General features: G+C 46.0%; 1 protein-coding gene across 1 annotated transcript in view; it reads left to right on the top strand.

Annotated features, from left to right (window-relative positions):
* The window catches only part of LOC122920154 (catalase-like), a 36,692-nt gene that overhangs the window by 16,972 nt on the left and 6,399 nt on the right, over positions 1 to 13,321 (top strand). Inside the window, exons 6-9 of the mRNA XM_044269378.1 lie at positions 577 to 702; positions 1,792 to 1,983; positions 10,236 to 10,388; positions 12,246 to 12,387. Coding sequence (XP_044125313.1) covers positions 577 to 702; positions 1,792 to 1,983; positions 10,236 to 10,388; positions 12,246 to 12,387 — 613 coding nt within the window. The remainder of the gene's footprint in view (positions 1 to 576; positions 703 to 1,791; positions 1,984 to 10,235; positions 10,389 to 12,245; positions 12,388 to 13,321) is intronic.

The following is a 13,321-nucleotide window of genomic DNA, read 5'->3' as shown; positions in this document are numbered from 1 at the left end:
AAATGATTGCAGAGAGTCAGAGCAAGAGGCCGTCCTGTCATCAGACGATACTGTCCGGTACTACGAGTATCCATCAGTCTTATAATAGTGTATTTCTCCAGCTAATATTACACCGCCAGGACCGGCACTTGCCATCACATGTATTAGGCTGCCAGAGTGCCACTTGTCACACCCAGCTTCAACATATCATTTACTCCAGAGGCTCGATACCCTGTTATTGGGTCACCACCCCGTATATCTCTCCAATACATCAGTTATTTTGGTATTTAAACTTTGAAAAGGTCACAAACGCAGATGAGTGGTATACAGCTCCTATGCAGCTCTATCTGTCTCCATGGTAACAGACTACAAACAGACCCTGTGTAGTCTGATCCTGCAGTCATGTGTTATTCCTCTTCCCCCTGACTCTTCTTCTTAGTCACCTACAGGCAGTAGAAGGAGGGAAAGAAGCAATTTACACATGACTGCAGGATCAGGCTACACAAGATTTGTTTGTAGTCTGTAACCATGGAGACACATAGGTCATAGACAAAACTGATATTTGCAACCTAATCTTCTTTCCTTCTCGTTATTAAGGTGACGTTTTTGTTTAGTGATCGTGGCATTCCCGATGGATACAGGTTTATGAACGGCTATGGATCTCACACCTTCAAACTGGTGGATCCCAAAGGAAATGCCGTGTATTGTAAATTCCATCTTAAGGTAAGTTTCCTGTGTGAGGGATTTAAAGGGCATCTGTCAGCAGTTTTGTACCTATGAAACTGGCTGACCTGTTACATGTGCTCTTGGCAGCTGAAGGCATCTGTGTTGGTCCCATGTTCATATGTGCCTGCATTGCTGAGAAAAATTATGTTTTAATATATGCAAATGAGCCTCTAGGAGCAACGGGGGCGTTACCATTACACCTAGAGGCTCTGCTCTCTCTGCAACTGCCACGTCCTCTGCACTTTGATTGACAGGGACAGGCGTGATCATGTTTACACTACCTGGCCCTGTCAATCAAAGTGCAGAGGGCGCAGCAGTTGCAGAGAGAGCAGAGCCTTTAGGTGTAATGGCACCGCCCCCATTGCTCCTAGATGCTAATTTGCATATATAAAAAAAAATCTCACATCGGAACATGGCACCAACACAGATGCCCTTTAAAACAGATTTGCAATAGATCAGTTATTCATTTATATACAGTGTGGGCCTCTTTCCTGGGGAACTTCAACCCCATGACAAACAGGTGTCCAAAACTCCTGGCACTGACTTGGAATACCATACTTCTGCCCTGGTACAAGACTGGCACCTCTATAGCAGTATTATTTAGGCAATGTACACAACTATTATTACTTTCTGTATGGAGCTGTTACTTGGTCACTGTATGGCGGCATTTAGTGATGAGCGAAGTTTTGGAAAATTTGATTTGGCTGCTTTGCCGAATTTTACCCAAAAATTTGCTTTGTGACAAATTACGATTTTGAGATTTTCAATCAAGATGGCGCCACTCAGAGAAAATCGATTTGTTACCATGAAGCATGAGGAAATCTGGCTTTGCAGCGAATCTAATTTTCCCTGAAATTCGGATCGAAGTCTACGTCAATTCGCTCAACACTAGCGGTATTATTTGAGCCCTGTATGGTGACCTACAGTGTACTCCGGCTTTGTGTGGCACTCTACAGTATCATACGGTTGTAGTGCATGGCATCAGTGGCACTGTATAGCACTGATACGTGGGCAACCGTATGGCACTATTACTGGGGCACCATATTTGAAGTTTATAATTAAGATGCAGTATTTTATTTCCTGCAGTCTGATCAAGGTATCAAGAATCTGACAGTAGAAGAAGCAGACAAGCTGGCGGCCAAAGACCCCGATTACGCAATTCGGGACCTATTCCAAGCCATTGCTAAAAAGGACTTCCCATCATGGACCTTAAAAATCCAGATCATGACATTAGAGCAGGCCGAGATCTGTCCCTTCAATCCCTTCGACCTCACCAAGGTAAGGGACACCAGCGGCTAAAAAATTCTGCTCGTTCAGACTCCTAAATGACAGATCTGCCTAGTAAAGCAGGAACATGGGGGCAGCAGATCTCATACTGCAGCAGATTGGAATGAAGGAGCCAGAAAACGTTGGGTGACAACTTCTGTAACGACGGTCATAGCGGTTATGTTGGTTGTCACTCAGCTCCCCGAAAAGTAAGGAAGAAACAGCTGATCAGAAAGCTTTGTATTTTTGACCTATAGATACCATATAATGGTTTAGAGCCAGGGATGCTCAACCTGCGACTCTCCAGCTGTTGCAAAACCAGCATGCCTGAACAGCCTACTGCTATCAGCCTACAGCAGGGCAGACTGGGCATGCTGGGAGTTGCAGTTTTGCAACAGCTGGAGGGCCACTGGTTGAGCATGCCTGGTTTAGACCAAGACATGAACCTCTGACATGGTGACAAAAACTAGACATGCCCTTTAAGGATCGAATGCATTGTTTCCGAATATGATCACTGTTATTTGAGGCATATTTCGATCAAACTGAATTATAATAATGGTCGATAGTAATACTGCCATCTACGGTGGTAAGATTAGAGGCTTGTATACAGTGCGAGGAGCTACGGCTTTATAATAAGTGTAACGGATCTCCTGGCACCCTGACTGGGTACCTCCGTTGATGGATGCACTAGGACATACCCAGTCGGGGTGCCAGGAGATCCGTTACAATAAGATTGTGTAATGCCCACCTGTGTAAACACAGACTGGTCAGACTGGGAACTGGATATCAGCCGTAAGATCAATTCCAAATCCTCCAGATTAGTATGAAGATTCTTAAAGGGATATTCCCATCTTGGACTATCATGCACAACAAGGCTGGGTCAGAAAAAAAAAAAACTAAGATGTCACCATTTTTCTTTTTAATGATTGCATTTTACTCCTTCTTGGCTAAAAACATTTTTTTTTTTAATTGGTCTTTATTCAAAATTAGCCTTTTATTAAAGTTTAGCCGTTTCTGAGATACAAGGGTTAAAAATCAGTCTGTTTGCAAGCTGTCACAGTCTGTTTCCATTGAATCCCCTTATCTGACGGCTCATGTGTAGCTCTGACTTCTATACAGTGCCACCACGTAGTCCAACAGTCTAAAATATGTAAACGGAACCTGAGATCTCATATTTGATACTGCCCACAGATCAGGTTGCGGCGGTCCAGAACCACCTCTTAATTCTTTTGAGTAACTTGCAGAAAATGCATTTTGATTCTTGTTCTTGTCATATGTAAATTACCGTAAGTCAAGGAGGCTGGAAGTCAGGCTTTCGCCACCCACCGCCCTCCCCATGTTACCTCTTATTTTGACAAGATCCCGCGCAGGCGCATGTGCAGTGAAGCGCTGAAGCCAGGGGCTGTACAGCATCCCTTTACTGTGCGCTGTGCATCAGGTGACAACATTCATGATATCCCAAAGCTGGAGAGTCCAGATGTGAATGTGTCCTCCCAGTGTGTCAGTCTTATCGTCATCGGTAATTAGATTCCGTCCTAGTTAGATCTTTCTGATATCGCTGCGTTGTGTCTTGTAGGATTTCTGGTTATGAAACCACCAGTCGTTCCTGGTGCCAGCTCCTGGTGCCAGGAACCTGCATGGCATCCAGCCCAATGAAGGATTTAGATCTTAATCCCTGCGGATTCTCATCTTTCAATGAGTTTAGAATTTCGCCATCGGGTTCCTTTTTCACTTGTGCTTCACCCCTCTGATGGGAACCAGCACCATAGCCCATTGGGTGGTCCCCATAAGAACGTCTCTGGGGTTCAGCACTAAAAAGCCCCGCCCCCCTGACGTATTAAACTCGGGCACTTCCTGTGCTATAGAGCTATCGAATGAAGACTTCAAGGGGGTACGGAGGAGATCAGGTTACAGACCAGCCATTTTCCCTGCCTCACTGGGCACTTCGGGAGGCCCGGCTCTGTTGTGTGTCACTAGCGAGATCTGCCCCGTGGTTGTCCTCAACATAACCTTGCTTCAATACAGTTCACATCCCTCCATTGCCCTTCAGGGCTGGATGATGCCATGGGCAATGACGGCAACCGCCTTGGGGTAGCCACCATTTAAAGTCTGGAAATTCAGTGTTACACCTGGCACAATGCCTTCTAGGGCTAGCTCAGCTAAAATGCAACGCTGCCTTTCAATTACCCATCCGTTGCTTCATTCTGGGTACTTTTAATCCATATGCAAATGAGCAGTTAAGTGCACTGAGGGCGGGCCCAAGCCACTCTGTGCACCCCTACTTCTCCTCTTCCCTCTGCCAGCCCCTCCCTCTCCTTCTTGATTGACAGTGCTCAACAGGAAGTTACTATGGCAGACCTAGGAGCCTTCAGAAGGTCCCAAGCTGCCATAGCAGCCAATCGGCATCCCGTGATTCCGATTGGAGGACAGAGAGAAGCCCCCCCCTGCCTCTGGCTAACATCCCAGATAGAACCAACAGATACCTCCGCTATAGTCAAGAATTAGTCACAGGGGCCTAGACTCATACAATACAACTCCTACAACAGAACTAACTAATAGCCCCTAATAAATATGGAAACAATCTCTTATGAAATATAGCAAAAATCTTTATTGGTATTTAAAATACATGACATAGGTGAAAACAAGGGAAGAAGAAGGCCACGAGGACCACTGATAGTAGGGACCACACAGGAGCCGCTACGGGTCACAGGCCCAAGGTATATACAATGAATGGGGCCAGCAAACAATTACTGTATCTGCGGCCTGGATAAATACAACAATTGAACATGATAGGACAAATGTTAAACACGTAAGTATCTTGTAATCTGCGTTGTATGAAGACCATTTATAAAACGGTAACCAGTGCCCGATATCAAAAGTGCATAATAGCCGATCCGTACAATGAGGCGTACACGCACAAGCTGCATCACATTAAAATGTCACAGGCAAATAAAACAACATGAATAATTTACCCATAATACACAAGTGACCCGAGGCTCAACGCGCGTTTCGCCAACCCACTGGCTTCGTCAGGAGGCTTAAACAGGTAGGTTACGATAGGGGTATATATGATACAAATGCATCTGGAGTCAATCATTGACGCATGTCCGGCATGATTAGGAGGGCCGCGTCATCATAGCGCGCCACTCGTCACCCCGCGTCATGGATGACGCGGGGGCGCAAGACACCGCCCACATCGGTCGCTAGCGTAACAAGCTAACGCAGAGTACTACATGACGCGCCCGACCAGCGCATGCACAGAATGCGTACACCCCAGAGTCGAGCAGAGGCACTGCAGTGAAAAGAAAGTGTACAGATCCCCCATCAATTGGAAGTATCACAGAAGGTATATCCAATACCATACTAATAATAATGTGATGTAGCCGGTATATATATACCCTCTACAGAATAGAATTATATACTGTCCATATATAGATATCATGCTTCATCCAAGTGTAAAAAATACATAATAATAATTCATTTAACTTCAAATAATACTGTGTATTGTCTATACATTTATAAAAATAAGGGCCAAATCCAATACATAATAAGTCAACATCATTGATGCAAAGTAATAAAAATACATATAAACTCAATAGCCGTGTATTCAGTGCAACATATATATAAAAAAAAATTTTACTAAAAAATAAAAAGAGAGAAAGATCTTTCGAAACCAATACAGTTCATAAAAAATAAAGTGTCAAGTGCATTATATGAGAAAGATCTTTTCCACATCAGGCCTCATATTCAAGGGGGTGTACCGCATCTCGCTGGAGAGTGACATGACATTAAAGGGAACCTGTCATGTGGATATTTGATTATAATCTAACTAATTATATACAATCATTAACTACTAAAAAGTGCCTTAGATGTATTCACTTACTGGTGTGACAGATGGTTACCTCATAATATACACACAAAGATGCCGCATGCTAGTGAGCTGATTTGAGTCCAGTGTGATGTCAGTGAGTCCAGCGTTTATTTAATTCAGAGCTATAGCCACTCTCCTGCCCACCTGCTGCTGATTCATATGGAAACAAACTGTCATTCAGCAGCAGGTGGGCGGGGAGAGTCAGGAGATCATGAATATTCAGGACTCATCATTATCAGCTGGAGCTTTTCAATACAAGATTGACTGGGTCAATTAAAGAAAGTGACCCAGCATTTTGCTAAGAAAATCAGTTACTTATTTATGTTGCCCTTAGTTAGGACACCATAAAACTGGTGACAGGTTCCCTTTAAAGAAGAAAACATAAGGTTAAAATACAAATAACAAATACCCACACTCCATCTTCTACCCAAATCGAGAAAAACACAAGTAACAATAAAAGAGCGCAGTTATAGAAAGGACCTGAAACTTCATTTAATTCCTGGGGGATCTCAGTATTGAGCAGAACTATCCATTTTGTTTCCCTTTGTAGCAATCATTTTTTAAAGGGTTTCTACCACCAGAAATACCGTTATGTAGCTGACGGATATAGCGATGCGCTAATGTCGGCACTACATAACAGTATGTTTCTAACATTTGTCCCTGCAGCCGTTTTTGTAAAATAAGCACTTTTATAATATGCTAATGAGCCTCTAGGTGCTCTGTGGGCGTAAAATCAGCACCTAGAGGCTCCGTCTACTCACCCTTTTATCCCGCCCAGGTCCTCCGTTCTGCCCGCCCCGCTCCTCTTGATGGATGGCACGGTCCGCCGCATCGCTGCCGAAATTCCGCGCCTGCGCCGTTCACTTCTGTATTCGGCGCAGGCGCAGTGAGTGAAGGCCGCTCTCCTGATGCCGGCTTCCTCACTGTGACGTAGTCGGCGCAGGCGCAGTGAGGAATCCGGCACCAGGAGCGCATCATTCACTCACAGCGCCTGCACCGAAGACAGAAGTGAACGGCGCAGGCGCGGGATTTCGGCAGCGATGCGGCGTACCGTGCCATCCATCAAGAGGAGTGGGGCGGGCAGAGCAGGGGACCTGGGCGGGATAGAGGGTGAGTGGACGGAGCCTCTAGGTGCTGATTCTACACCCACATAGCACCTAGAGGCTCATTAGCATATTGTAAAAGTGTGTATTTTAGCAAAACTGCTGCAGGGAGAAATGTTAGAAACATACTGTTGTGTAGTGCTGACATTAGCGCATCGCTATATCCGTCGGTATTTCTGGTGGTAGAAACCCTTTGATATCACCACCTCGGCAACCCAGAGTCACCCTGTCAATGCCCCTGACTCTCAGGCCCCTCGGGTCACCATTATGTTTTTCCTTGAAATGCAGAGCTATAGGTTGCAGCTTCACCAAATCCTCCATCCTCATTGTACCTGCCAATCAAATTTTGCTGGCATGTTCCAAAATTCTCACCCGAAGCTCTCCAGTAGTCATGGCCGCATATAGCAGATTGCAAGGACATGCTATCAGGTGGACGACCGCTGTTGATGTGATGTACAATCTGATATTCTTTAATCCCATTAGAATCTTTAAAAGTGGATATTCTCATCATCTACCCACAAGCCTGACAATTACCACATGGGAATGAACACCATCTGCTACCGAAAAAATTGTGCGTTACAGGTGGGACATAGTGGCTTCTTGTAAGCAGGTCCCCCAAATTCTTGTCCCTCTTCCACGTGATAAGAGGGTACTCGGAAAGTGACCCCCTAAGATCACAGTCTGACAGTAGAATGGGCCAGAATTGGGTCATGAAGTCCCGAATCTTCCCCTAGTCTGTGTTTTACTCACCAAAAAGGATGGTTTTTGCTCTTGAATAACCTTTTCTTATATCACGTTGATTGTAGCCCCTATTGTAAAATCTGTTAGAGAGATCTTCAGATTGGGTCTCAAAGCGTTCGTCACTGGAGCAGATCTGGCGTAATCTTAATAATTGGCCCATGGGTATAATCTGTGGCTAGTGAGAGGAATTAGCATGTAGCAAGGCATTTATTGCTGTAGGTTTCCTGAAGAGGTCTGTGGAGACCCTGCCATCCATCTCCCTACGTAACAGGATATCCAGGAACTCAATGTGTTCCCGGCTATATTTTTATGTCAGTTTAATATTTAAAGGGAACCTGTCACCAGTTTTATAGTTTCCTAACTAAGGGCAACATAAATAAGTGACTGATTCTCTTAGCAAAATGCTGGATCACTTTCTTTAATTGACCCAATCAATCTGCCAACATCTTGTATTGAAAAGCTCCAGCTGATAATGATGAGTCCTGAATATTCATGAGCTCCTGACTCTCCCCGCCCACCTGCTGCTGATTGACAGTTATTTTCCATATGAATCAGCAGCAGGTGGGCGGGGAAGTGGCTATAGCTCTGAATTATAAAAGCGCTGGACTCAATGACATCACGCTGGACTCACTGACCTCACGCTGGACTCAAATCAGCTCATTAGCATGCAGCATCTTTGTGTGTATATTATGAGGTAACCATCTGTCACACCAGTAAGTGAATACATCTAAGGCACTTTTTAGTAGTTAATGATTGTATATAATTAGTTAGATTATAATCAAATATCCACATGACAGGTTCCCTTTAAGTTGTTGAAGGAAGCCATTGAGTTCCACCAGATGAACAGGATGTCGTCGATATACCTAGACCACGAGATCACCATGGCCAGGTATATTCCGGACCATCTCTCTTTCCCACAGCCTCAGGAACAGGTTGGCATGTGAGGGCGCACGCGCCCCGGAGCTGTAGGAAGAGGCGGTCTTTAAAGGTGAAATAATTATGCTTAAGTACAAAGTCCAGAATATTGATGACAAACTGTATCAGATCCAGATCAAAATCCGTCATTTGTAAAAAAAAATCCTGGCTGCTCGGATCCCGTGGTCATGGCATATCGACGTATACAAGGCCTCTACGTCACAAGTGACGAAAAAAACATATCATCCTCTAAAGAGACCCCATTGAATTTCCTTAGGACATCAGATGTGTCTTTTACATAAGATGGCAGGGTCTTCACACAACTTCTCAGGTAGAAATCCACAAATCTACTAGCCCACTCACAAAGACCCCACATTCCGGACACAATCGGACGTCCTGGAGGGCTGGTCTTGTCCTTGTGAACCTTGGGTAATAGATAAAATGTAGGTGTTATTGGATGGTCAACAACCAGGCCATCTTTCAGTTTTGGTGTGAGTATGTTATTAGCCGCCCCAGACTGTAAGATATGATCCAGTTCGCTTTTGAATTTGACGGTCGGGTTGCTATCCAGCCGTCTATAGCTCCACTCCTTCTGGGATAGCCGTCTGAAGGCTTCCCTCTCATACATCTGTGCCGGCCACAACACAACATTTCCCCCTTTCTCCGCCAGTTTTATCACGACATCCTTAAGGTCACGTAGTTCTTTAATGGCGTGACGCTAGGCAATAACGGCAATCGCCTTGGGGTCTCCACCATTTAAAGTCTGAAAATTCAGGCACAATGCCTTCTAGGCTCAGCTGAATGTAACGATGCCTTTTAATTACCCATCCGTTGCTTCATTCTGGGTACTTTTAATCCATATGCAAATGAGCAGTTAAGTGCACTTAGGGCGGGCCCAAGCCACTCTGTGCACCCCTACTTCTCCTCTTCCCTCTGCCAGCCCCTCCCTCTCCTTCTTGATTGACAGTGCTCAACAGGAAGCTTACTATGGCAGACCTAGGAGCCTTCAGAAGGTCCCAAGCTGCCATAGCAGCCGATCGGCATCCCGTGATTCCGCCACGAAGGTGCCGATTGGAGGACAGAGAGAAGCCTGCCCTCCTGCCTCTGGCTAACCTCCCAGATGCCATGTGCCTCTATGGGGTTAAATAACTTTGATCCCAGTAATTTCAGTAGGGTTTATGCTGTAATGTATAGAAGACCCAACCTTTGAAACAAAGAGGCTAAAGTGGCTGTCGAGGATTGCTTTCCTCAAGAACAGGGCACATATGGTATTACAGCTCCGAGAGGTATGGTGCTATCTCTTACTTATATATAACATGGTAGTTGATAAATTTGGGATATGTAAGCCCTGCCCAGGAGCATTAACTTTTGGGGAGGTTTACATATGTCCTAACCATTTTTGCCCCAGGACGGCCGAATTTGCCCGGGGTCTCCCTGCAAATTCTGAACTGTTGGCAGCTATGCTAATTAAGGAAGAAACAGCCGCCTCGGGCATTGATCGTGTTCCTTATGGAAAAATAGAAAATTGTGAGATGATCAGATAGATACAAAGGGGGGTGCATGGCTAGAATGATATGGAAATGTAGGATTCACCATATTGAACTTGTTTTTTTGTTTTGTTTTTTGTTACCAAGGTCTGGTCTCATAAGGATTACCCCCTGATCCCCGTGGGTAAGCTGGTACTCAACAGGAATCCTGAGAATTACTTTGCCCAAGTGGAACAGATTGCATTTGACCCCAGCAACATGCCGCCGGGGATTGAGGCCAGCCCGGATAAAATGCTGCAGGTGGGAACATTCACTAAACTAAACTGTGATCAGCTCACTGTAGTACCTGGGCCCCAGTGCAAAATCTGGAACAGGGGCCCCACCACGTGCCATTTAAAATGCTGGTGACTTCTCATGTGGCCTGAAGGGTTTTGGACCCCCTTAGCCACCAGGGATCGGTGCAACTGCTGCCTCTGCACCCCTGTAGTTTCACACTAGCGGCAAGGGACTCCGGCAGGCTGTTCCGTGCTTCCGCTAGTGCACGCGAGCCTCCGGACTACTGCTCCGGCCCCATTGACTATAATGGGGGTGGGCTGGAGTTCTGGCGGCAGCACGGCAAACCTGCAGAGAGGCGGCCGGAATACAAGCACGACCTGTCACCCGCCAGAACAGCCTGCCGGAGTTCCTTGCCGCTAGTAACTACTGTGCCTCGGTGGGAACAGCTGACCGTATGCCACGCCACAATCTGCTCCAGAGCACACAGGCTTTTATTATTTTATACTTTATTATATTATGCACTGGGAAGATCTAGTAAACCCCGACGCTTTCCATCCAATTTTACAGACAAATAAGCTTTATAATGAATTACTTCGCATTTCTTTGCAACTAGTGGGTGCAATGATGGGGAACGGTGATTGTGCTGCCCCCCCACCCCATCATTAAACCCCTCAGATGCCGCGTTCATCACTGATCGCGGCATCTGAGATTACTATTAAAGGAGTTGTCCGGGCTTTTACTATTGATGACCTATTCTCATGATATCAGATCCGGCACCCCCGCCAATCAGCTGTATGAGGAGACGGCGTCCACTCTGCGCACATGCCGCCTCCCGTCTCTCTCCCTGCTCACTGCGGCTGTCTATCGCAAAGACCATAGACAGTAGCAGCGGACAGGAAGAGAGAAGGGAGACGGTTCGCGCGCGCTGCGAACGCCGTCTCCTCATACAGCTGATCGGCGGGGGTGCCGGGTGTCGGACTCCCTCCGATCTGATATTAATGACTTATCCTGAGTCCTCAATAGTGAAAGCCCGGAGAACCCCTTTAAGGCCTTTAAGGGGTAAATCATTTTAAAAAAAACAAAAAAAAACTAACCTTATCCATTTGAGCGTGAAGAGGTCGCCGCGGCCATCTTGCTTGAAGAGCCAACACGAAATCTCACGCAATGCGTGATCACGTCATCACGCTGGCTGGCATGGCGACGTCCTACGTCACTGCACATGAGACTTCGCGCTGGATCTTCAAGCAAGATGGCTGCGGCGGCCTCTTCATGCTCAAATGGATAAGGCGAGTATTATGTTTTTTTTTAAGGCGATTTCAGGTAAAAATGATTCCTTACCACGAAGCATGAGGAAATTTGGCGTATCGAATGTTCCCTGAAATTCAGATCGAAGTCTACTTCGGATACTTCGATTCGTTCAACACTAGTGACTATGACAGACAATGGTGCAGCCACTGGATCCAGTATCAGGGCAGCTGATAGTAGGAGGTGGTGGTATGTCTCCATCTAGTGGCAAAACATCAAATTTCATACTAGTTTTTAGTAAATATAATTAGCATACAAATTTTCTGAGGCCCAGGCTAAACAGTGTTGTAAGATGTGCCCCTACTTTTGGAGAATGTTCAGCCACCTCTCCACTGTTTGAAGCCCAATATACTGTGTGTACAATGCTACCGTACCTAGCTGACTTTTAGAATATGTCACTATTATGGGCTGGTAACATTGGGGCGGGCTTTTGGAGACCTAGTGTAATGCAATACCATACGTGTCGCCCCATTGTATCTGGATCCAGCCCTGGCGGCAAGTGTGCATCTATGGCAGCGGTTGGCATTCTGCAGCACTAATACCTGGTCTGTAACAATGTCTTGTATCCTCTCACAGGGACGTCTCTTCTCCTACCCAGATACACACAGACATCGCCTTGGAGCTAATTATTTGCATCTACCTGTCAACTGCCCCAGGAAGTTTGCACATGTCTCCAACTATCAGCAGGATGGTCCTATGTGCCTCTTCAGTGCTCCATGTAAGGGGGCTTCTGCCGGGGCTATGGGGGGGGGGGGGGAGGGATTCTCCGACAAATATGGTGCACGGTTTTATGTCCAGTTGTGTAGCCATGCGGCGGGTGCAGAGGGCATAATGGTACCTTCACCTTAGGGCATATGCCATATGTCACATACATGACATGCCTTGGGATACTATACGTGTATTACACTAGGCCTTAGAGCAGGCATCCTCAAACTGCGGCCCTCCAGCTGTTGCAAAACTACAACTCCCAGCATGCCTGAACAGCCTACAGGTATCAGCCTACAGCAGGGCATTGTGGGAGTTGTAGTTTTGCAACAGCTGGAGGGCCGCAGTTTGAGGATGCCTGCCTTAGAGGCTTTTTATTTTAATTTTTTACGCACTACTATATTCTGCAGCGCTTTACAGACATTAGCATCAAGCTGACCTGGGATCCCAATGCTACAAGGCCAGTGCTAACCACTGAGCCACCATGCTGCCCCATAGTCTTTGCTTTGAGGCTACTCTGCCCTTACTATCAGATGTTAGTGGCACCTCATGCCAGAATCAGATGCTTGCCTGCTGACAAGGGGTTGTCCAAATAGATAAGTAATGGGAATATTTCCCCATAAACTATTCTAACTGCAGTACTAAGTTTGGCCACAAGCAGTGCTGTTAACCTTTTTATAACCAAATCATACATAGGTTTCTCCAATAATTCTCTGCTCGCCACCTAGTGGTAGAAAGGTGTATGGCATGGATCTGTGTCCAGTTGTGTAGCTAGCCGATGCAGAGGGAATAGTTATACCCTCATCTTAGGGATGTAATGGCTAACCTCCGGCACTCCTGCTGTAGTAAAACTACGACTCCCAAGATGAACACTTTCTTGGCTGTTCTCAGAACGCCATAGAAATGAATGGAGTATCCTGGGAGTCGTAGTTTCACCACTGCTGGCG

This window comes from Bufo gargarizans, chromosome 10 (assembly GCF_014858855.1).
Source record: "Bufo gargarizans isolate SCDJY-AF-19 chromosome 10, ASM1485885v1, whole genome shotgun sequence".
NCBI lineage: Eukaryota > Metazoa > Chordata > Amphibia > Anura > Bufonidae > Bufo > Bufo gargarizans.
This window is presented reverse-complemented; position numbering and strand designations above follow the sequence as displayed.